This window comes from Arachis hypogaea, chromosome 16 (genome assembly GCF_003086295.3).
Source record: "Arachis hypogaea cultivar Tifrunner chromosome 16, arahy.Tifrunner.gnm2.J5K5, whole genome shotgun sequence".
Classification (NCBI taxonomy): Eukaryota; Viridiplantae; Streptophyta; class Magnoliopsida; order Fabales; family Fabaceae; genus Arachis; species Arachis hypogaea.
Window position 1 is genome coordinate 112,345,262 of NC_092051.1, and position 25,551 is coordinate 112,370,812.

Sequence of the window (25,551 nt, forward strand, 5' to 3'; positions counted from 1 at the left end):
CACAGTACAATTATTTTACTTAATGGACGACGGTAAGACTTTTTTTTTTCCTCGATGAATCACTAAAGGGAGTAAGTTCATGTTCAATTTCCTTTTTTCATTTTTATAGTATTTCAATGGAATAATTTTAGTTGTTTCACAATATTTTAAATATGGAACAAGGTTATCCAACTACGTATAAAAATAAAATAAAACAAAATAAAAAGGGGGAACAAGAAGAATGATATGTAATATATATTCAATCTAAATCTACATTAAGGAGTTCTTATATGAGCCTCATCTAAATCTACAATAATTGGCTACAAATGAATTTGTATTATAAAATCATACTAATTAAGATCTGTTCACTAATTCTGAACGGTAGATCCCCTCTTCATTGTTTTCTTCTATATTTTTTTAATCTTAGGTGCTCTAATTTATTTCTCTACCATCTAACCATCTAATAAAATTAAAGTATGATGCTGCCTTGACGATGATGCATTATTTTGTAATCCTCAAATAATTGATTGTCATAACAAGTCAAATACGGTCAATGAAATTGGAGGGATTATGAAATTCATCTCCTTACCAGCTCTCTGAAATGGACTTCGTTTTGGTACTACCTGTAAAATAAACAAACTTAAGTAATTATATATTGAATAATATTTTAAGTCAATATCTAAAAAACTTTTAATTGGATATTTTATTTTTTAATAAATTTTAATTATTAAATTAATTTTTAAATTTTTATTTCGTTAGACAAACTAATTCTTACATTAGATTATTTGTTTATATATATAAAAAAAACTATTCTTAGAAATTTATAATTTTTTAAAAATTGATATGACTTTGTTAAAATGATAAAAATTAATTTGTCTAACTTTTTATAAAAATTTGACGTGAAGATTAATAAATTTAATAAAATAGAAAGTGAAAGACTAATAATTTAGTGATTAAAATTCATTGAGGACTAAAATATCTACATTTTTTCTGAAGATTTATATGGCTAATTAAGTAAGTACATGTAAGAATTTGATGGGAAAAATGAAAGATCATCACATGAACCTTTTTTGGGTCTGAGAAAGTATTCTCATCCAATGCATTGATAGATGATAGTACAGTAATTGTTGACTCAGTAAGATTTGATGTAGCATATCCCTCAACAGAAATCTTGAGATTCACTTGGTCACTTCTCATGTTTGCAACCTGGACAAATTTTATTGTACTATCATTAATTTACTAATATAGATCATATTACATTTTTATTCAAGAATTAATTGTTGTTATAATATTTACGTTATTATATGCATAATATATCTTTTTCAGTCACAGCCTATATATGTATCTTATATTTTTGTACATAAATAGTGTTAGGGTGCTGTGTGTTATTTTAGTGGTTTAGCCGTTTAGGTGAAAAAGGTGTAATCCATCCTACTTTAAGACAAGTTACATACAACTTGAGAATCTCAGTGCCCTGAAACGATTTACATGTATTTTTTAAAAGAATTCTATGCATAAATCGTTCTAAAATATGATATTTAATATATTATTTAATACACATTGTAATAATTTATATATTAATAGATTTAAAAAATTTATGTTTTAAAATTTTGTTTAGAAAAATCTGATAATATTGATTTTTTTATTTTATTTAAATAAAAAATTCTAAGCATGCATTATTTTATTTTGAGATGCGAGAAAAATTTTAATTGAAAAATGTTGGCATCCAATTTTCCTTTTTCTTTTTTTACTAGGTCATGCACCAAAAGGCTGCAAGGAATTATACAAAGTCAACTACAAATACCTTTATCTTTAGGGAAGTTTTGTTATTTTGAGGATTTTGGCAGAGAATTGCAGATGCAGCAAGTGAAGTAGGATCTGTTGTTTGAAGCTGTGATTCAAGAAATGTTGCACCGTTACTTGACTCTCTAAACATGTACTGCACCCAATAGCTTGGTGTTCCATAAACCTTATTCGCATTAAAAACAATTGCATCTGGGTTCCACCTACTCACAACATTGTGTGGCCATATTAATTCAAAATTATATATATATATTCTATCATATGATTCTCAATATCTTAAAGAAAAGAACATGGCTTTGTAAGTTTATATATATGTATGCCGTTATGGGAAATGAAAAAAGTTGAAGGACATTACTTCCTGTCATTTGCATTTACAAAAAGAGGAGCATACGAAGCCATCGCCACGTGATCACTGCATCAAAAATGGGAAAATGTTATGATCTTCTTTTTTATCCTATAGTATTTTTTTAGGATAATATATTTTATTTATTTGTGAACTTTTTTATATGACTTGATAATAGTGTTTTATATTTCACCATTTTGCTGTGTATTTTTCTCGAACCTATTTTTGTAATAGACTATTTTTCTAAAAAAATTCACAATTACTTTTTTATGGGACACAATTTTGCTTAAATTAAAGCCATTCGTATTTTGATGTGACTAACTTTTTAAAGCTAGTTAGAATTTTTGTTATCTACTATGTTTTATGAAAGCTCAAAGCTCTTTTTGATGTGACTAATTATATTTCACCATTTTGCTGTGTATTTTTATTGAACCTACTTTTGTAATAAACTATTTTATTTTTCTAAAAAAATTCACTATTACTTTTTTATGGGACACAATTTTGCTTAAATTAAAGACATTCATATTTTGATGTGACTAACTTTTTAAAGCTAGCTAGTTAGAATTTTTGTTATCTATTATGAAAGCTCAAATCCAAGAATTTATTTAAAAAGTGACACGGATATTTTGTATTGGTTATTATTTTTGTAACCAATATTCAATGTTAAATAGTGTATAATATTGGAACATTTCCATTTCTTAACACCCCCCAAAAGTTGCATGAACGTCACTAACAAAAAAGAGTAGTGACTAACATCAGATAGTCAGTGATAAAAAATTAATTATAATTACTAGTTTAGATAAATACATATAAATTGAACCATCATGTGGAGCTTATTAACCAAAAGTAGTGCATAGCTTTCTCAATTGTATCATATATTCCATTTTAAAAATTCGAGCAATAATGTTGATGTATCTTGAAATGGTTCATAGAAAGCTACAGTTTACCTGTTTCTTTCTAATCCAATAAGAAATCCAGCTTCAGATACAGCTCCTAAAAGGGTCCCAAGCTTGGCTTGTTCCTCTCCAATTAGAGCATACTCACTCACAAAAGCCTTTAACATATTATCCATAGATCCAAGGGATTAAAATTAATTCAAGTATACATAAAAAATTAATTTTAATATTCTGATAAAGTAAAAAAAAATGTATATCTAATTAGATACTTGATATTGTCATATTAGTAAAAAGAATAATACTAAGAAATCAATATTTTTCAATCAACATTATTTATTTATTTTTAAATTATTTCGTTTATCTTAAATTCTAGACACTAAATTATAAATTATTAAATTTTAAATCATAAATTTTAAATTTTAAAAAAATAAACAATTTTTAAATAAAAAATTGACTAATATTAACTAATTAAAAATTAATTTCTTTATCTTTATACTTTTTTTAATAAAAATAATTAATTTTTATATTTTTTATGTGAATAATAATCTAAAAAATTAATATAATTAAATAATTATATAAAACTATAACAAATTATAAAAATTTAATTTATTCTCATTTTTTTTCATTCAAAAAATTTGAGACAAAAAATATAATTATAAAAAATTAATAAAAATAAAAATAAAAAAATAAAAAATAAATTATGTCTCTTATTAGTATTTTTGTATTCTTTCTATCAAAATGAATACAAAATATACTAATTTAATATTTTTAAATATATTATTTTTATTTATATTTTTTCTGTCAAAAATAATTTTATGTTTTTATATTTCTATTTTAATATTCTGTCTTTATAAATAAACGGAGTGTAAATGCATTATGTCTACATAATTATTAGTATAAATGAGCATTAATTATTGTGGATATAATTCAGTGAAGATAAGCAAACCTTTGGACCATTACGTGGTGTCTTATCAAACACCTGAGCGTTATTAAACATACTTCGAGCGTCATGAGGATAAGTCTGGTAAGAAAATTAAAAAGTTCAAAACAAAATATTATTTTTCAAAGGAAATTAATTGAATGTGAATCGGGAGAAGGGAAATTATTAATTACATGATACTCGTACAAATCAGCGGGGTGATCTAACGGCTTGGAGGAAGCATCACAATTTGAAACAATCTTAATATCTGGATAAGCATGTTTTATTGCATTGTAGAACGCAAGGTAATTCCCTGATGATAAACAAAATTGTTGTTTTGTTCAGGCATACAATGTTAAAATAATATAACTATATAAGTAATAAGGAAAATATTAATTTATCAAAAACACTATTTGTATACTAAAATTAACCACTAAAATTAACCACCAATGTATTTATATATAAATATATGTATAATTTAATTTATTTTTAATATATTTTTATATTTTAATATATATTTTATACTGATAATTAATTTTAGTAACTAATTTTAATATTCACGTAACATAACTCTTAATTTATATTGTCCCGTGTTAATTGTGTATTTTTTTTGGTGACTCCGTGTTAATTGTGTATAAAATTGAAGAAGTGGATTAAAAAATATAAATATTAGGTGATTTTTTTTTCTTCTTATATTTATCTACATTTGAATTAATATTAGCTAACTCAGCTTTTTTCTTCCATTGAAAATGTTAACCCCAACATTTTTAAAAAATATAACACTTTTAAAATAATGTTTTATGCCATATAAATTTTATCAATTCAACCGTTAGATTCTAACATTTCACTATGTGGATCGATCTAAGAATATTTTATAAAATTTAAAATTAATTAAATATGTCATACAACAATTTATACATATATTATAATTTTTAAGAATATAAAAAATATAACAATTTAATTATTATTATTATTTAATGATATATTTTTTAAATAAATAAAATAAATATAATAATTACTAATATATTTAAGCATGGAAGAATTTATATTTTTGCTCCATGAGTGACATGTCTTTTTTTAGTGAAAACAAAATAGGTATACACATATTTCATTTATATTGTAAACTAGATAAATAATGTTGTTTTAACACGTATTTCGTTTGCAAGTGGCATACGTGTTAAAATATTGAACCGTATATTATTTACGGTATAAATTAGATATGTCTTAATTTATTTTGTTTTGTACCAATTTAGTTTAGCTGCTTGTGGTTATTATTTACTTTGACACTCCATGCCTCATAGTTTTATTTTTGATGGAGGAACGAAAATTATTTAACACATATAAATGCGTCCACGAAAGAAAAATCTCCCCATCTTTATAAGGCATATAGGGATGTACATGACCTAGACCGGTCCGAAGATCGAGCTCAGACCCGTATACTTTGGAGCTAATTTGGTGTGATTTCATTAGGTTTAAGATCAGGTAAGGGTATCAAAAATTGACTTGGTCATTATTTAGGGTCAGGTTCGATCGAGTCTAGACACACATGTCTTAATCCTCTCTCTAACCAATGTGGGACTTCACATTTCATCCCTTAATGGGACCCAATATTCTCATTGGTACATTGAGTCGAGCATTGCTTCTAATACCATCTATAACAGCCTAGATCACCAATTTGCCGATATTGTCCACTTTGGCACTCTATGTGTTACGATTTTGTTCTTGATGGAGAGACGAAAATCACTCAAGACATCAAAATGCATCCACAATGGAGATGTTTGCGCATCCTTATAAGGTATATTTTGTTCTCCTCTTCAACTGATGTGGGACTTCACAAGAACAAAACATGCCTTATAAAAATGTGGAGACCTATCTCTTATGAATGCATTTTAATGGGTTGAGTGATTTTTGTTCCTCCATAAAAAACACAAGAAAAAAAGTTGTGAGGCTCAGGACACTACATTAAACAATATCTACAAGTAAGTGGACTAGACTATTACGGATGATATTAAAGCTGGTACCCAGATCAATACGGCAATGAGGACATTGGGCCATATTAGAGGTTGGAATGTGAAGTCCACATTGATTTGAAAGGGGAATAAAACATGCCTCATAAGGACATGGAGACTTCTTCCTTGTGGACGCGTCTTGATGGGTTGAGTAGTTTTTGTTCTTCCATCAAGAACTAAATTTCAAAGCCCGAAGTATCAATGGGACAATATCCACAAGCTAGTAGACTAGGCTGTTACGTGTCTATTGATGTTATTATGCCCATTATATAAGCTAATCCATCTATTTTGATATAGTTTTGTAAAGTGCAGTGCAATAGAAGTATCGTTTCAAATTTTGTACAGAAAAAATTGGATCAAAAACCAAAAGACAATCACCCAAATATATAATGATTGGGAAGAATCGTATAACAAGATGCCTAAACTCTTGAAAGCATGGCAGCATTATCTCCTTAAGACTGTACATGATTTCACAGTCATCCTGTGTTGCAATAGAGATTTAGTGGATTGCGATTCTTGTCAGATTTATAAGATCAAATGTTTTGGGCCTTTTCACTATGTTTTGAAGCTTTCAAACACTACAAGTCCTTTGTTTTAGTTGACAACATACATTTGTACAGAACATATGGTAGTATTTTCCTAATCATTGTAGCCTAAGATAAGAGCAGTTATTGGGTTCGAATTAATAGAAATGTGACCTTTAACTTGACAAATTTAAAGCAACACGTCACACCACAGGAGGACATCCTAATTATCTCCAACAGATCCCAAGCACTATGAGATATTCTTATCATTGATAATAGTGTTTCTTCCAATACTCACCATGCTTATTGCATCTGCCACATGACATCCAATTTCATGCCATGATTCAAAATTACAGAGGTAAAGCGATACTTATAAATGTAATTTATAATCTAAGAAAGGATGAGTATGATTAATACATGATTGCCTTGAGAGATTTATCATCTTAAATAGTGGAGTAGGCAAACTGATTCAACAAGGAGATTTGATTGCAACATTGTGATAGTGGTAGTAGGTATGTAGTCATATGACAACCAACTTATCAGAGTGCATCAATACAGTTCTAAAAGAAACACAATACTTACTTGTTGTGATAATAGTGAGATCTAATTATAAGAAACTACAACAGCTGTTTGTGGAAAAAGATGGATTGTTGAAATTTATTACGCATACAAAGTTTTTAACTATGAAGTCTTAAGTCAACAAAATTTACATTGAGTACAAATCTTTTTCTCTTTCTTTCTGTGTATGTGTTTATTTTAGAAAAGAACAAATAGATTCCTGACCTTTTGTCCCACAAACATTTTTGTCCCTCACCATTTGAAAATACTTTTAAGTCCATGACTTCTTTAAAGTTGGACATATATATTCCTCCGTACATATGGGTCTGTCAAACCCAACAAAGAAGTCTGATGTGGCTTCCATTGTATCATAGTTATCAGAACCGAACCGGCAATCGACTCGGTTAAGTTACTAGATTATTGGGTTAATGGTTCAACCGGTGAATCACTGCTCAAACCATTTGACCCGGTAATATATATATATATATATATTAGTCTTTAATATAACTTAATAAGTGTATAGGGGTTGCTTTTATAATATATATAATTATTAACCCAAACAGTATTAATAGACATGTTGGCCTAGTCGAAGATTGACACCCTTTGTCTCACAGGTCTCAAACTCGAGCTAGACTTGTGCTACTTTTTGAATTAACTATTTAATTTAAAAGGGGGTGTCTATTACCATGATCCATGCCACCACTTGTGCATCATGGAGGTGCGCGGGCGAAACATTGACCCGCCGTGTCAAATATGTCCGGTTCGAACCGAGTTGACTGGTTTAAGACGAGTCAAACCAATTTTCTACGTGTCAATTGCAGGAATGATTATAAGAGTAATTCGGACTATCTTATAATCTGATTCACTTGTTTTTCGATCGGACCGACCGGTCTGGTCCGGATTTGATAACTATGCATTGTACTAATGCATATGTGGAGAGAGAGTTTTCAAAACAAGACAAATTAGTCCCTCTTCTTCAAAATGACGTCGCTTTGATGCAAAGGTTCACGGAGGCACACGTGGAGGGAGAGTTTTTAAAACATGAAAAATTAGTTCCTCTTCTTCAAAATGACGTTGTTTTGATGCAGAGGTTCAAAACTTCTCCCTGTCTTTTTATGCCTAGATCTTCCTCTCTCTCTCTCTCTCTCTCTCTCTCTCTCTCTCTCTCTCTCTCTCTCTCTCTCTCTCTCTCTCTCTCTCTCAGCTGCCTTCCCTTTCTCTCAGAGTCTCACTACCTATCATCATCACTTCCTCAAGTGTCTCCCTTTCTCTCCCGCTCGGCACTTTCGCCGCTATCTTTCTCTCTCACTTTCAAGGTTGCAAGCCAGCAACGACGCCCGTGACCATCGCTGCTGAGATCAGCCTCTCAAGCTCGCGTTTGTCGCCTCCCTTCTTTCAGGCTCTCAAGCTCGCACTGTCGCCTCCTTTCTCTCTCTCTCTCTCTCTCTCTCTCTCTCTCTCTCTCTCTCTCTCTCTCTCTCTCTCACTCACTCACTCACTCACTCACTCACTCACTCACTCACTCACTCACTCACTCAGTCTCTTAGATCCATTCTCTCAGCCTCTCAAGCTCGCTGTCTGTTGCATCACTTTTTTTATCTCTCAGCAGCAGCGGCATCTCTAGCAATGGCGAGTCCCAATAGCGACTTCTGCGTTGATATGCTCCGTTGCTTCTCTTCTTTCAGCATTGATATGCTCATCTTCTCCTTTTCTTCCTTTATAAAAAATTTTGAATCTTTGATTTAGAAATTAGGATGGCATAATGTCTCTTCTCGCTCTTCGTCTTTTTCAAGAAACTCTTCTTTTTTTCTAATTAATTAGTTCTTGGAATTAATGAATGTATTTTGTGTTAGTTGAATTTGGTGTTGTTTGATAGTCGGAAGATTCTGGTTTGATTTGCTAATTTTGTGATATGTTGTTGTAGCTTGTTTTAAATTAGAAACAAATTTTGTGGAGAGCATTGTTGTTAGAGAACTTTGAACAAATTTTCAGCTAATTAATTAGTTCTTGAAATTAATGAATGTGTTTTGTGTTAGTTGAATTTGATATTGTTGTGTCATGAATCGTTCAGGATTCAAGAGATTATTCATGATAAATGAATTATAATCATTGTTTTGATTTGTTTTGATTTAGTAAGAATGTTTATTATTATTATTTGAAGAAGAACAAGAAGGGTGAAAAAGGTAGAAGAAAAATGAAAATAGTGGTGTGAGTGGAGATAGAAAAAGGAAAAGAAAGATTTATGTGTCTTATTATTTTGAAGAAGATGAACTAATTTGTCCTATTTTAAAAATTTTCGACATGTACATCTGTAACGATCTGGTCATCACAATAGAAGTTACGTCAGATTTTTTCATTGGGTTTGAGTAGGGCTGGCAATGGGTAGGGTAGGGTAATCCTACCCGCGGGTTAAAAATTTTATTAAAACTCTACCCTACCCTACCCGCGGGTTAAGAATTTCTTAACCCTAACCCTACCCGCACCCTAAAATTCTAAACCCTACCCTACCCTACCCTACCCGCAGAAATATCCGGATCTTACCTTACCTTATCCACACTGGGTCGGGTAGCCTTCCCTACCCGAACGGGTTGGATCGAATTGAATATCCGTGGATAGGGTATAAATTGCCAATCCTAAATTTGAGGGACTTATGTAAATGGAGGGATATATATATCCTATCTTTAAAGAGATCATAAACTTAAAACTATTTTCAAATGATAAAAGATAAAAATATCTGTAGAAATTTGTTATTCTTTTAATTTTTTTTCATTTAGTTAATTCTTTTTACTATTTTGATGTTGGTTAAGGGTTTCAGTAGGCAATTGTTATGATTAAAAAAAAAACTCCAAATTAAAATGTTATTTCTAACTAAAAAATAAGTATACATGATAATGACCATTCATCCAATTAAAATTAAAGCAATGCACAAGTCACACAACCATATATAAAATAATAATAACTCGTGGTACAGATGATAAATTTAAAAAAGGACACGAAAAATTAGGGAGAAAGAAATAATGCATGCCTTGGTAGTGTTGCTTTCCACAATTTTCATTTCCAATAGCGACATATTTTAGGTCAAAAGGCTTAGGGTGCCCCATAGCAACTCTAACGGAACCCCATTGCGAAGTGGCTGCTCCTCTCGCAAACTCAATACCATCTACGGTATCCTATAATAGGGAAAAAATGTCACTAATATATGAAAATTTAATTTTCTTTTAAGTCTATAACAACGTTTTATAGAAGAACGAAGTTAGTTTTTGCACAAATAAAAAGGTGTTTGTTGTTACTTTTATGTGGTACTTAAGCCACAAAATTCTCCTAGTAATGTACTAATTTATTGGGTTGAGTTTATTTCATGATCTTAAAATTATAACTAACAACAATAGATACTTTAATTTGGAAAATATTTAAGGATGACAAACGGGTTAGTCCATTTCGCTTCACCAAAAATTTGTTATTTAGCGGGCTAACTTGCCCGCTTAGTGAGGCGGTCTCAAATTTCTATTCCGTTCCGCTTAATGGTGGATTGGTGGACTAAGTATGCTAATTTTTGTTTTTATTTTTTTTAAACATTAAATATTTAAAAAAATATAAATTTCATAAATATTTTAATAAATTTATAATTTTTAAAGACAAAAAATTATAATTTTTAAATTTACAAACACAAAATTTTTTATAATTCTAAATATCTAATAAACATAATAATTAATCAAATTTTTTGAAATAAAATTATAAAATGGTGGGTCTACTAGGTAAGTTCGTCTTGCTCCCGCCAAAATCCATAGGTTAGACGGTAAAAGTTAAGCCGATTTTATCACGGCGGTCTCAAATTTTTAACCTGCTCTATTTTTTTTTTTTTGCGAGTTATGCAGACCAAATTAGTGAATTTCAGTCTATTTATCATCTCTAAAAATATTAGATTTAGATCTTCTAAATTTTAAATATTATTTTAAAGTATAAAGTATGATTTTTTACTATTTATTTTATAAATAAAATTAAAAAAATATAAAAAAATTTATTTAAAAATAAAAAATTATACTTTATTCTCTAAAATAAAAATTCAAAATTTAAGGTCATCAAATTTAAGAATATCGTACTGAGAACCAAATGAAGTCAACAAAATTAAAAGGGGGAGGGGGGGTGTTGGCAATTAATGTTACTTATCATGAAACATTCCCCTAGTAAACTTTTCTTCTAGAACTCTTTTTGTGTGCTTAGGCGATAATAAGTATCACCAACGTTATTATCATTTGATTAGATTCGAAGACAAAGTGGAATAAAGACAAAAAAACTAACGTACTTGCACAAAAGGCTTGATAGCGCTTGTATCAACTTCATCAGTATGGCTAATACCTTCCAAAAGAATACACACAAGCAATAATAATTAAGATAATTTTTTGTGTGCACTAACACTTTTGTTCTGTATTATTTATGATTTATTTTATTCTGTAAAGTACTATTGTACACTGAAAATATCTAAGAATTTCTCAATAATTAATTCAACCATAATTGCTACTCACTTAAAGAAAGATGAAACTTGGATTTGAAAAATTACCATTGTTAAAGACCCATATTGGTTTTGCACCAATGTCCTCTGCTAGCTACAAAAGAAAAAATAGTTGTCATAGTCAATTAAAAAAATATATATATTTATACAATTTTCTGTATATTTTTGTTGTATATATTTTTTATCTTCTTTTACTTTCTATCAATCACTTTTAATACTAAAATTATATATAAAAAAGAGTACATAATTACATATAGTGTTTCTCTAATTTCAACACCAAACAGCTCTATAAAATTAACTAAACTAAACCAAATAAACTTACTTGAAGAGCCTCAAAATAACCAAAAGCATCATCAGTCCAATAATTCCAAACATCGCCAAAGTGGCCTGGTCTCTGCTCCCATGGCCCAACACTCTCTTTCCACCTAAATGCATTACTTAGTCTTTGTCCTTCTACGAAGCAACCACCTCTTGCAACAACAACAACAATCAACACCATCATTATTTATTTGAATTAAACTAAATCATAGATTCTGTAAAAAAATATTACAATAACTTATATACCTGGAAATCTAATAAAAGCTGGTTTCAACTCTATCAGCATGTTGACCAAGTCTTTTCGAAAACCATGTCCCTTTGACAATATCCAAGTTTGAAGACTTATTAACATTCATGGAAAGAATAAAAAATCATACTACATAACCAATGTTTATGCATGCACTTAATTATAGGAGGTTAGGGGCTAGATTTTGTAATCTATTTATTAATATATGGGTATAATAATAATAATAATAATAATAATAATAATAATAATAATAATAATAATAATAATAATAATAATAATAATAATAATAATAATAATAATAGGTGTCTCATTAATTTTAAATATTTGACCCATTATTAAAAGTATTTTGAATTTACTTTCATTTTAAATTTTAAAATGTAATTACCTAGCTAAATTTAAGTAATTTTTTCTTGTTATTTAACTATTTATTTTTGACAAGAGACCTAACTGTACCACTAAGCTTAAGCTCAACTACAAGAAAAATAAATTTCAATACACTAACAGGAATTTATAAAAAGTCATGAAGGTTTTATCGATAAAAATAAACTAAATATAAAATTTTAAAATATTATCGTCGGATTTAATATTCCAACTATATATTTGTTGCAAAATATGATGCTAATTAGTATTTAATTTGGCATGAGTGTGGTTGTCAAAGAATCAAATGTTGATTTTACGAAGAAAAATTTAGTATATCAATCACTGTTAGATTTTTTTTACAATAACCTAAACGATACATTTTAATTAGTGATATTTGAATTAAAGTCAGAATTTTCTAACAAAAAAATTGACAATAAAAGTAGGTCCTAAATTCTCTAGGCACAATCTTTCTCCCTCACTTGGTATCTTATTCCATTCTCTCTCTTTCCACCAAAATACATCACCTCCAGCCTCCACCTCTACCTCTTAACACCACTGAGGTTGCCACCTCTCTCTCTCTCTCTTTCTTACTTCTATTTTATTTCTGTGCATGCCACTATTCTCTTTCGTTCTAACACCACTGTGGTTGCCACCTTTCTCTCTCTCTCTCTCTCTCTCTCTCTCTTCTTACTTCTATTTTATTTCTGTGCATGCCACTATTCTCTTTCGTTCTGTGTTTGTCTCACTCTCTATACTTCTCTCTCTACCTTTTTTTTCTCTGGTGTATTTTGCTGTACTTGTCAAAATTCTTACACTTTCCATGGTACTTGCAATGATCGGATTCCAACACCTTGTACTCAACCCCACGGCGGATGCTATAAGTCTTGATGCTTAAGACGACCTTTTCCTTATCCTAAAACTGCTGACCAACTTGGAATTCACCTAGACTTCCTGTATCTTGTGTATCTTTGGCCTTAAATCCAAAAGCTACTCCCAGTAACTCTGCTGTATCATGGCCCTCAAGTCCAAAGCTAAAAAGTGCGGGGTAATGCTGAGTTCCTGAACTAGATGCTCCACCACTCCCAACTAGAATACTCCTCACTAAGTCATTATCACTATCATCAACGATCGTGGCGGGCTCCACATCATCTTCATCTTGCAGTACATCCTCCACACCATCTGGTGCTCCACACACCCTCCCTAAAAACTAGGATCATAACAGGATCGGAGTACCAGCCATCGCAATAGCAAGCTCACCGAAGGGTCGATTATCACCTATTTGTCCGTCACAATCCCGGTTCAGATCAGCTGCGAAGGACAGAGATGCAACCAAAACTGCCTTAGGTGCAATCATAAGCACAAATGATGAGGCACTAAGAGGCATTGTACTAGAGGCGGCTAGCATTGCGAAAGATTGAGGATTCCAGTTCGATCCTCCAGAACTACAGACCACGTCTCTAAGTTTGGTCAATAGCTCAGGGAGCCTCACCTCGGGAAACCGATGACGATAGTGGAACAGAACTTGCAAATCTTTGTCACTGCCTATGATAAAGGAATCGTACTTCACACCATCACGTACAATCGAAATCGAAATTCTATAGAATAACTTCTCCACCTGTTTGATACCATGCAGTCCTAATTTTTGGATTATAATATTCTGAAACTCAACGAAACTCGTAATAGGTTTGATAAAAACACTCAACGGATATTTATCAGTAAATTTTATCTCCTCTCGCATTTTTTTTTTCTTAATCGACCCTCTATAGAGTACAAGAACTAAAAATCTATCATCACTAGCCATTGTGAGTCCCATTATGATGAGAATTTTACGTTTAGCTCCTATTTATATACGTGAATATCATATTAAATCAAATTAATTTAACTTGATTTATGTCATTTGTCAAAATATATATATATATATATATATATATATATATATATATATATATCGATTCAAGGGGTTTCGATTTATTATGTTCTATCACATGCAGTAAATCGAACGTAGTTGACTCGATTTACACCATGCAACGCCCTACATTAGTAAATCGAATTAATTAAGTTCGATTTACATTGTTCTAAGCTAAATTGAATTGATTAAGTACAAATTATATAGTGAAAGCCTAAATCGAAGTGATTAAATTCGATTTACATTGGGGAGGAGTATATCAAATTGATTAAATTCGATTTACATAGAGTAAGGATAAATCGACTTGACTTAATTCGATTTATATAGATTCATCGATCAATTTAGACATGCATGGAACGTTATTGTTTTTAGGACTATCATGTAATATTGGTTTGTGTTTAGTTTATTTTTGTGTTTTACCCTAATAAAAATTTTAAACTTTATAAAAATGGTTACAATAATTATACAAAATATTTATATTAACAATTTTTAAACTTTATAAAAATATTTATCATAGTTATAAAAAAATTAATTTCACATGTAAATCAAATTTGGTTACAATAAAATTTTTTTATGACTATTATAAACATTTTTATGAAGTTTAACTTTTATTATTATTTTCTGTAACGACTGTAAGCATTTATTATAATGTAATTATGCTAAATGTTATATTATATGTACGTATATTCATTTTTGCCCTGCTCACTAATAAAATTTTCGGGCTCACCACTTGTTGCGACTTTTTACGTATTTAAAGTTATATTTTTTTTTTTATTTTATTACTTATCTTGTTAGCACTTAGCAGTGCTAATGATTTTGCCTAAACGTTAGATGAAAGGGATGATTTTGCCCAGTTGTGCTTTTTGGAGTTTTTTTAATTTAATAGAGTTCTCTGAGTTTTGAAGCTTTCTTAGGAGTTTAATGGCTTGCTCTTCAGATATTAATAGGCTAAATAACACCTAGCAGTCTAGCACATTGAAGGGCACTAAACGTTGAAGTTCGTAGAGGTAATTTTATTTTTTTGTTTTTGTTTTATTTTAATGTTAAAGCTCCTTAGTATAGCATGCTTGTTAGGGTTAGCGACGAACAATTTAGGCAATTTTTTTTTTGAGTTAGCGTTAGTTAGAAAATTTTATTTGTATAATTTATTATTGTTAGGGTTAGTTAAGCACATCTAATAGAATTATATTTATTCCTAGGTATCAATTATTGTTAGGAGTAGTTCTATGTTTAATGGAAGAGTCCTGCTAGAAAGTTAATGGACTATTTGTACAATGTGTACGTACACCTTTTGGATCCAGAACTCTAATATCATGTTATGATACAACTCATCCTAAAAGCTTTAGCTAATGACAAAAGATAACACTAATGGTTATATCTCTAATAATGACTAATTCTCCATTGTACATATTGTACAAATATTCTATTGACTCCTCGTACTTTTTCTTAATGGAATCATATTTAAGAATTAAATAATGTTTTGTTTTTAATTTGATTTGTGAAAATTTTGATATAGGTACAAATTACTCATTTGAAGTTATATATCCGTAGTTTCGTACATAGACCTAAGGTAGGTGCTACTTCTCAAATGAATGAACCACACTATGGCTCCTCCTAAGGTTTTGTCTTGAGGCATGGTTTGGTCACGTAGTACTAGCTCATTAGGGACTCTTTCGATAATATGCTATCAATTTTTGTTGAGAGGCGATGCTCAGAGATTCACACATTCCACCTATCATAGTACCATGGGGTGAGTATATTATCACACTCCAGGACATGGTTTTTCATCTCAGATCGCATACAAATGATAATTCAGTAGGTGGGTGCATGAGAGATTTCCAGACCTGGCACCATCGTCCTACTTGGAATTGAAGATAGACCGCCCATGGAACCACACGCTAAGAAGGAGGTATTTTCCATCAAGCTTACATGGTTTAGGGAGAGGATACAACATATTATTGTTGATGCTGAATGTTGATCCCCAATACTGCGTCAATATGCACGGTGCTACATGGTGATGGTCGAATAATCTTGACCATATTCGGTGGTTGTCAATGCTAGAAGATTTCGACAATTGGAGGTAGTTGTCATGGGGTTGGTGGTCCTAGTGTGGACCTATAGGTTGCTATGTAGTACACTCCACCGGGACACTACGGACATTATCGACTGCATCCCACTGCTGATTAGTCGGATATACCATAGGTTCTTTGATTATTGTGGACCTAACCATAGAGATGTCTCTGTTTTTTCCTTGGATGTGAGATATAATTTTATAATTTAAAAGTTAAAATTTAAATATCATTGATTATTTGATGATAGAAACTTACAAATGATGTTAATTGGTAACCAGTTGTCAAGTCTAGCACAATATAGCCGAGATCACAGGGAGGGACGACTATTGAGGTGGCACCACAAGTTGGATACCATGGGCTTGACCAAGTAAAAATTGACAATGTGCAAATATTTAAGTTAATATATTTTTGGTTTATATAGTTAATTTTTTTTGTTGACTATTTTGAGATATTAATTTCAGTTCTAGTGGTGGACACCATATGCTCAACCTAAGATACAAGCGTTGTACCCCAATTGGTCCACACATAGAGGTCTATGTTGTCATATAGTTTGCTTCAACTATGTCGAGACAGGGTAAAGAGGCAGTTGGGATCATACCAACCGATTCCACATGATCCCATCAATGTGTAAAGATTTTTTTATTACCACTAGCTACGAGGGGTGACGACATGTGGTGTCCCAATAGATTGACGGTGTGATATAATAGGTGAAGAGTCTGCAGAATAGAGCAGTGCATGGTCATAACACATCACAAGCCAGATCCCAAGCCCATCCAAGATCACTTCAGCTAGTGAGTTAGAGCCTGTAGGGTCCAATTCTTCACATGATGATGTATTGGACGATCCTCGACTTGCGCGCGTCTACTAGACAACGTGCGACACACAACTACTCAGCCTAGAGATGACTTGTAGTTGCCGTCGGATGCACCACCTCGCTTCATGACATGATGGTAGGAGCGGGAGAGGAGGGGATGAGGAGGAGACATAAAGTAGAGGGGGTGGGAGACGAGAGAGGATGAGGAAGAGGAGAATCAAGCTAGAGGTGCAGCCGAGGAGGAGGCGAAGTTCGATTCCCTATGTAGGGATATCCATGCCAGGGCCCTCGACTGGAGTACTCAGGACACAACAATCCACCCAGCTATTGGGCAATACACAGTCCATGAGTTGATTATTGATGCAATGATCAGAGCTTCTTTTGAGGAGGCATGAGACATGTTTAGGACTCTTGAGGTTGTGTTTCAACTTCACGAGAGAGATCTAATTTGGTCAGACATATTAAGGGAGCTCTCCTACGATCTACACATCTTCGCTCGAGGTGGGTACTAGTTACTGATTCGTTGAGTAGTCTGATTTATACAGTATGTTATTCTATCTTCAGTAGACTATACTCTTAGCAAGAGCATCATTTTAAACATATCTTTTTACATTACTAACGAGAAACATTTTAAAATATTATAAACGTATCTCATGAACAATGAGATACATGTAATAAGTTTTGTTATTTATTTCGTTAGTAAATATGTTCAAAATAATTTCGCTAATATTACCAATGAGATAATTAATAGAATAGAAAATCATAATTTTTCTTGAGCATGGACAATAATTAAGTAATTAGTTAGTTTGTTTGGTGGTTATTATTATGATGATGATGATGATGACATACATTAAACGTGTCAAGGGGCATGGCAGAAACTTGGTCCAACCATATGACGCCTTTCTTGGTGGTTGTTAATTGAATGGTTGAATTAGCACTTGATCCATTCGCCTCCAATGTAGTCCCTATCCTTTTCCAGTTTGAGACTTCTGATGCAGTTTCTCTGCACCAATATCACAGATGATTAATTATAGGGATGATGATGAAAATAATAGTATACACTATACAGAGCCTATTGTCACGCCCCGCAAACTTATTGTTACACTTATTTCATTTAATTATTTTTTTAAATATCCTTTTATTTAATTACACAACTTCACAAATAATTTTTTTTTTATTTTTGTTTACTATTATTATGAAGTATGTAGGCATATTAATCTAATTATTGATATTAAAAGTAAATTAAAATCAAATCATTATTATTATCATCGTTATTATCAATATTATTTGATTATTAAAATATTTTAAATAAAAATATTAAAAAACTATTATAGTTCTTGATTAAACACAGCAAAAATAAAACATTAAAAAATTATAATAATATTCAATAAATAAATATATCCACCAATAATATCATATAATTGTTTATTGAGTAAAATATCGATTTTGTCCCCAACGTTTGGAGTAAGTCTCAAAGTTGTCCCTAACATTTCAATATATCTATGACTTTTTGGTTGTAGAATAATAAAAAAAAGGATAAATTTATCTCTCACTTTTTGGTCCGTTGACATTTAAGTTTTAAAAATTTTAAAAATACATTTAAGTATCTAACCTCTTTAAAATTTGGATACATACATCATCCCTAAGTCTAATTTGTCAAATTTTAAAAATTCTAGCATCCATCAGTACAACGTAGTCACGTTTGATTTTTTTTGTTGGGTTTGACAGACTCAAATGAACATGAAAGATCAATATGTCTAGATTTTGAAAAGATAAAAAATTTAAATATATTTTTAAATCCTTAATTATTTAAATGTCCACGAATCATAAAGTTAACTATCTATTTGTCTTTTTTTCTAAAAAAAATTAATCAAAAAGTGCTCACTGGATATTAGTAGAAGCCAATATTCCTCCACCTTGTGCATTTTTGAATGATACTGTCATATCTATTGGTCCTGCTGAACGGACATAGAACACAACTTTGTACTTCTTCCCTTGCTCGATGTTCTGAAATAATTATTAATATTTTGTTATATTGTCGACTGAAGCAAAATCTTAACTCATTAATAGTGGAAGGAGGAAAACTCAACTGCATATATACAAACACAAACATTTAATAAATTCTGATTGAATAATTTAATTTCATCGACCAGACATGCTACCTTTTACTCATATATTATTGAATTATGTTGAAAGAAAAAAAACTGTTCAATTGCTGTCTCAAAAGTCAAAAGTCACAAATTTGATGATGAAGAATAATTGATGATGATAATATATGTAAGGCAATATGATTTTTCCAAAATATCTTAAATATATATAATTTACAAAAAATATTTTGTTAATCCAAAAATTGAATCCATGACTTGTTAATTTTAATATAACCTTTAATGTATTATCATTATTCATATTTTATTATTATTATTATTATTATTATTATTATTATTATTATTATTATTAAACCAAATACTACTTATTAATTAAATAATCTCACCATGCCCCAGTAACCGGGATTAGAGATACCAACACCGCCGGAAGGGCAATTAATATCATCACATAACACATCCATTCTCAATGCAACCTTATTGCGTTCAAAGCAAGAATTGAGTTCTGTTTGCACTAAAATAGATGATTCTTCTCCAACTATAGTCCAAGGTTTAATATTTGATGGAACTTGGGTGCCCCCAGCTTCAAAACCTGCAACAAAAATCATAAAATGCAATCTAATTAACCCAAGTATGCTTATGTTATATATAGAAAAAAAAAAAAAAATAATACTGCAATTAGAAGAAAAATTAAACAGTGTTGAATTATCTCACTTTTTGAGTGATGAAATAAACTCTCCCACTGATAATTTTCTTCAATAACAATTTTAAATCATCAAAACTAACTCAACATGGATATTTTTTATTTTAAGGAGTTTTATTAATTAAAATACTACATTCTAAGGAATTAGTAAATAAGAAATGTGTAAAATATTCAATAAAGTTGTTAATTTTTATTTTTGGTTTAAGCAATCAGAATGAAACTAATCTATGCACTAACAAAACCTCTATTTATTAGTTTAATTTTCCATAACAATCATATCTATGAAATCTATGCAGGTAGAGAACATGGAAATTAAACTAGTGACCTCTATTACTCACAAGCTCAGCCCACAATCCTCCAGCTCCAGCATGATTGATCTCCTGCAAAAGAAATTGAAATTTGATTAACACTAATTAATTAAAGTTAGAATCACTGCTTAAGATCAATTAAATAATTTCTAATTCCTCTGCAAATGAGCATTATTTGAGAAATATAGAGTTCAAGTTTTTTTCCCTCTCATTGAATTCTCATAATCGCATGGAATTTTTTTTCTATCTTCCTTTAAGATGTGAATATGAATATGAATGTGTCTTCTTTTTAAAGTACAAATAATGTCCCCTGTATTAATATTGTACATATTGTTAGTATAAAAATAATAATCAAATTATAATTTTCAAAGATGTGAAAAATTGAAGAATAAGCAGCGACAGTATAATCCTTTTCCCACCTCAAAAAATATTCCAAATAAAGTATCTGGCATTCTCCTTCTAGATGCAATAGAAGCATTCACAACTAAAGTTGAAATCTGATCATTATTATTAGAAGAAGAAGCAGCAGCAGCAGAACATTGAAAAGCAAGAGAATTAGCCACTATGATAATAATGTAGAGGCAGAGAACACTGCAATAGTAATAAGAACCCTTATTAGGAAAAGCCATTATATTGTTCTTTCTTCTCAAATTCAATTCTATATCCAATTCAACTACTGGTTTCTTTGTTTTTTCAATTTTGGCTTTGAATTTATTAAGACAAAGTTTGCTTCATTGGAACATTATTACCAGTAGATAACTGTGGCAAACAATTACTTTAGATCCGAATATCAAGTAATAAGTTTGAGATACTACCTCAAGTTACGGGACTGCAAAGTTCAATGCTATTTCAAAGCTAGCTGACCCAATTTTCTTTTTATTTTCTTTTTTACATTTATTTTTTTTACCTGTTAACAAATATTTTGAAAATAATAGTTTCCTAATTAAAACATGTTGGAAAAATCTCAACAAAAGTTCAAACAAGAACCTATCTAACAGCGAAAGCACCAAAAATAATTTTTTCACAACCTGTGCGATTAAATAGACAATACTAAAGATACTCCAAGCAGCAAATATAATAACGGAAACTAAATAATCAGACGCCAGAATTTTAACGTGGGAAAACCTCCAAAAAAAGGGACAAAAATCCACGGGACCTAGTCCAGTAAAATTTTTCACTATCAGAATAATGGGTACACAAACAGTCTTCCTAGTGACACTAGGGCATCTCAACAATCAACAAAATACATCATCAAAACTGATGGAGTTAACATAAACCCTCCACAAAGTGGGTATCTCAACTCAGACAAAAAAGAAGGCAATACAACTAGCAAGTTATATCCTAATGTTCATCTCTACATCAAGAATAACATACTAAAATTTCATAAGAAACGGAATAAGTTTACTAGTTCAATCGGATCAAAATAGCATTGCTCTTTTCCCCCAATTTCCTTCTTTTCTTCTGCGCCGAACCCCTTCTCTCCCCTTACTGTTTCTTTTCTTTTTTTTTTTTTCTAAGAAGAGAGCCTTATTATCTCTCTCTTCATTCCGTGGCTATATGCCACTTTGTTTCTTTATTTATTTTTTGTTTTTAATATGTGGGTTCCACTTAGTTGGGGACTCACCAACAAATCTCCCCTTCACCAACTCAAGTGGGGATAGGTTGCTCCACCAAGTCCGTTTTCTCTTTGCAGAAATCAAATTTCACTGCAGGTAAACTCTTAGTCATCATATCTGAACCATTATCATCAGTATAGATCTTCTCAAGTGCATATGACTTCATCTCAAGCGCTTGACGTATCCAATGATACCTTACCTCTATGTGCTTCGATCTAGAATGAAATGTCAGATTCTTGCTGAGATGGATAGTACTCTGACTGTCACAAAATAACATAAACTTCTCTTGATTGATGCCTAACTCTTGTAGAAATTGTTTCATCCACAAGAGTTTCTTAGAAGCTTCAACAACAACAATATATTCTGCCTCTGTAGTAGACAAAGCAACACATTTCTGAAGTCGAGATTGCCACGACACAGCTCCCCCTGCAAAAGTCATTATATAACTAGAAGTAGACTTTCTTGAATTAAGATCCTCAGCCATATCCGTATCTGTGTAACTATCCAATACAGGTTGGCCACTTCCAAAGCATAAACAAACTCTGGAAGTACTATTAAGGTATCTGAGAATCCACTTCACTGCTTGCCAGTATTCCTTGCCAGGATTAGAGAGAAACCGACTAACAACTCCAACGGCATAAGCAATATCCGGTCTGGTGCAAAACATAGCATACATCAAACTGCCAACTGCAGATGCATATGGAATCTTCTTCATTTCTGCTTTCTCTTTCTCACTTGTAGGACATTGCTGTGAACTCAGCTTGAAATGACTAGCAAGTGGAGTACTAACAGGTTTAGAATTACTCATGCTAAACCTCTCTAAAACCTTCTCAATGTACTTCTGCTACGACAACCACAGTTTTCCATTCTTCCTGTCACGAGTGATACTCATACCAAGGATTTTCTTTACAGGTCCCAAATCCTTCATAGCAAAGGATCTGTTCAAGTCTTTCTTGAGACTTTCAATCTTCTTAGTGTCATGACCAACAATCAACATAGCATCAACATAAAGTAAGAGAATTATAAAATCACCATAAGAGAATTTCTTAACATACACATAATGATCAGAAGAAGTCTTATTATACCCATGACCTTCCATGAAGGAATCAAACTTCGTGTACCACTACCTTGGCACTTGCTTCAGCGCATATAAGCTCTTCTTCAACTTGCATACAAGATGCTCCTTTCCTTTAACCTCGAAATCCTCTGGTTGCTCCATATAAATTTCTTTATCTATGTCACCGTGAAAGAATGCAGTCTTCACATCTAGCTGCTCAACCTCTAAATTCAACCTAGCCGCCAATCCAAGCATAACTCGAATAGAGGACATCTTTACAACTGGAGAGAAAATCTCCTCAAAATCAATACATTTCTTTTACTCAAAATGCTTCACAACTAATCGAGCTTTGTACCTTGGTCGTGAGACATTTTCATTCGCTTTCAGTTTGATCACCCATTTATTCTTGAATGCTCTCTTACCCTTCAGCAACTTCACCAATTCAAATGTATGATTCTCATACAAGGATTTCATTTCCTCTTGCATGGCCTTCAACCAATATTCTTTATGCTCATCAGACATAGCTTCCTGGTAGCTCTCTGGCTCCCCAGTCTCAGTGTTCATCACATACTTATGAGGAGAGTATTTCTGAGAAGGATGACGCTCTCTAGTAGATCTTCTCAATTCAGACTCAATTGGTGGTTCAGGTAGAACTTCAGCATCTGGAACCTCAGGTTGAGGTGTAAGTTCATCATGCAAATTATCACCATCATTATCAACTTGTACATCTCCCCTATCAATAGGAGGTCTAATGGAAGGACCAGGTTCATCATCAGCAGAACGTCTAACAGTTATTGTTGGCTTATCTGTCTTTTTAAGATCTTCAATAGTTTGGTCTTCAAGAAAAATCACATCTCGGCTTCTAATTATCTTCTTGCTCACCGGATCCCATAGTCTGTAACCAAAGTCTTCATGACCATAACCCATGAAGATACACTGCTTTGACTTTCCATCAAGTTTGGACCTTTCATCTCTTGGAATGTGAACAAAAGCCCTGCAATCGAACACTCGCAAGTGACTATAGAAGACATCTTTCCCTCTCCAAACTTTCTCTGGAACATCACCATTTAGTGGAACTGAAAGAGAAAGGTTGATCAGATCTACTGCAGTCCTCATCGCTTAACCCCAAAAGGATTTAGGCAACTTTGTATGAGAGAGCATACATCTGACTCTATCATTGATAGTGCGATTCATTCTTTCTGCAACTCCATTATATTGAGGAGTCATAGGAACCGTCTTCTCAAGTTTGATCCCATGTCCTTTACAATACTCTTCAAACGGACCCTTGTATTCACCACTATTATCTGCTCGATTACATTTCAATTTTCTTCCTGTTTCTCTTTCAACACTTGCATGAAAGTGTTTGAAGATACCAAACACCTGGTCTTTAGATTTCAGAACAAAAGCCCACATTTTTCAAAAATAATCATCAGTAAAAGTAACAAAATATGATGCACCACCTAGTATCTTAGCATTCGTGGTCAGTATACATAAAATCTTATCCTTTATATATATATATATATATATATTCTTCCATTTTCCACCTCATACATCTTATCTTTCGGATATATATATATATATATATATATATATATATATATATATATATATATATATATATATATATATATTCTTTCATTTTTCACCTCATAAATCTTATCTTTCGGATAAAAGCATGATTAGTTAGTTATGTGTGTGCTCACCAGTCACCATACCATATGATTATTGTTATGGTGGAGACTTGGAATGCCTGTGTTAAGGACTTAAGGTTTATTAAATATAAGACTATCCTTTTAGTTTTATGGTCAGAAATTTTTTTTTTAGTAGAATTTATTATAAGAACTTTATTTACATATATTAATTCATTCATTCCCCTAAGCGATTGCGTATATGATCAGCCTCTTACAACTTATGGTATAGTATACATGCCTTCAAATTCGTCAATTTTTTTTTATCTTAAAAAGTGTTATGACTATTGAAAAAAAGAATGTTAAGGAACGTCAAGGAACTTCTATGAAAAGAAGGAATAAAATCACTATGAAAAGAAGGAATGTCAAGGAATTTCTAGTTTTTCACTCAATGCCTCATTATTTATTTTCCTTCATTCATAAGAGGACTTAGGATTAGTATAGATTGATTTTTGAAAAAAATATTTTTTTAAGAAGAATTTTTTTAATAAATAAAAATTATTTTTATTTAAATACACTTTTTAAAAGGAATTTTTATGCATTAAAACAATTTTTGTTTCTTTTTTTTAAAGTAAAATATTATTGACTTTTTAAAAAAATTAATTTTTTAGTAAAAATACTTTTTTAAAAAAATATGTATTCAGAAAAATATGACTACCTATTCCGTTGTTTCTTTTTTTTTTTTCAGTGTTAAATATGTCAAGAAGTTGGTATTTTGTATTCACTTATTTTCTAATTTTTCTTTTTCAAAAAATAAATTATGATAACAGATTCGTGAAAAAAAATTTTCTTTTTTTCTCTAAATAACAAAAGATGTAG

General features: G+C 31.1%; 1 protein-coding gene across 1 annotated transcript; it reads right to left on the reverse strand.

Moving 5' to 3' along the window:
* Positions 1–509: 509 nt before the first annotated feature.
* Positions 510–20,823, reverse strand: LOC112757368 (alpha-L-arabinofuranosidase 1-like). The gene is made up of 17 exons (XM_029293856.2): positions 20,791–20,823; positions 20,389–20,443; positions 19,750–19,952; positions 19,144–19,265; positions 18,108–18,261; positions 12,106–12,175; positions 11,864–12,009; positions 11,590–11,635; positions 11,335–11,387; positions 10,057–10,201; positions 4,135–4,253; positions 3,968–4,042; positions 3,073–3,179; positions 2,138–2,194; positions 1,784–1,985; positions 1,045–1,185; positions 510–602 (listed from the first exon to the last, which is right to left on the reverse strand). The coding sequence occupies exons 1-17, from the start codon at positions 20,821–20,823 to the stop codon at positions 510–512; spliced, it is 1,821 nt and encodes a 606-aa protein (XP_029149689.2).
* Positions 20,824–25,551: the final 4,728 nt, after the last annotated feature.